This window comes from Setaria italica, chromosome IV (assembly GCF_000263155.2).
Source record: "Setaria italica strain Yugu1 chromosome IV, Setaria_italica_v2.0, whole genome shotgun sequence".
NCBI classification, from domain to species: domain Eukaryota; kingdom Viridiplantae; phylum Streptophyta; class Magnoliopsida; order Poales; family Poaceae; genus Setaria; species Setaria italica.
In genome coordinates this window covers 1,735,747-1,736,230 of record NC_028453.1, presented here as the reverse complement: position 1 = coordinate 1,736,230, position 484 = coordinate 1,735,747, and the positions used below count along the sequence as shown (strand labels likewise).

Below are 484 nucleotides of genomic sequence, written 5' to 3'. Positions count from 1 at the left end.
TTGACGTTTGACTAATAAAATTTGAGATCATCCAACCAAGACACTAGAGAAGGAGAGGCAATGCAAAAGCAGAAGACGCACCTTGGAAAGCATCCATGGCGCCGCCGGTGACCACGCAGGCCGCGGCGAGGGTGATACGGGCGGCGGCGCGGGGCAAGGAGTCGAGCGGCCGCGCGGATGCGACGGCCGCGGCGCGGGCGGGCGGAGGGCCGGCCGGCGGTGAGGATGGGGACGGCGGTGGGCTAGGGTTCGGCAGCGAGGAGGGCGGCGGCGACGCGAGTCCGTCGAGTTGGTCACGGGCGTTACGGTGGGCTCGACGCGTCGGCCTGGAGCAGCTCGCGGCGGTGGTTGGGCTGTTAAATCATGGGGACAGCACTGGAGTGGGGCCAAAGATGGCCCAGCCCATTAAATATGAAGTGGGCTCTTGTTGGTCCTAGCAGGCCCATCTCTCTCTCTCTCTCTCTCTCTCAAAGAAGAAGAAGAA

At 63.4% G+C, this 484-nt stretch overlaps 1 protein-coding gene across 1 annotated transcript in view; it reads right to left on the bottom strand.

Annotated features, from left to right (window-relative positions):
* The window catches only part of LOC101774310 (transcription initiation factor TFIID subunit 14b), a 3,168-nt gene extending 2,853 nt beyond the window's left edge, over window positions 1-315 (bottom strand). The window contains exon 1 of the mRNA XM_004964419.3: window positions 82-315. Within this exon, the coding sequence (XP_004964476.1) occupies window positions 82-93 (12 nt within the window). The 5' untranslated portion in view covers window positions 94-315. The remainder of the gene's footprint in view (window positions 1-81) is intronic.
* Window positions 316-484: the final 169 nt, after the last annotated feature.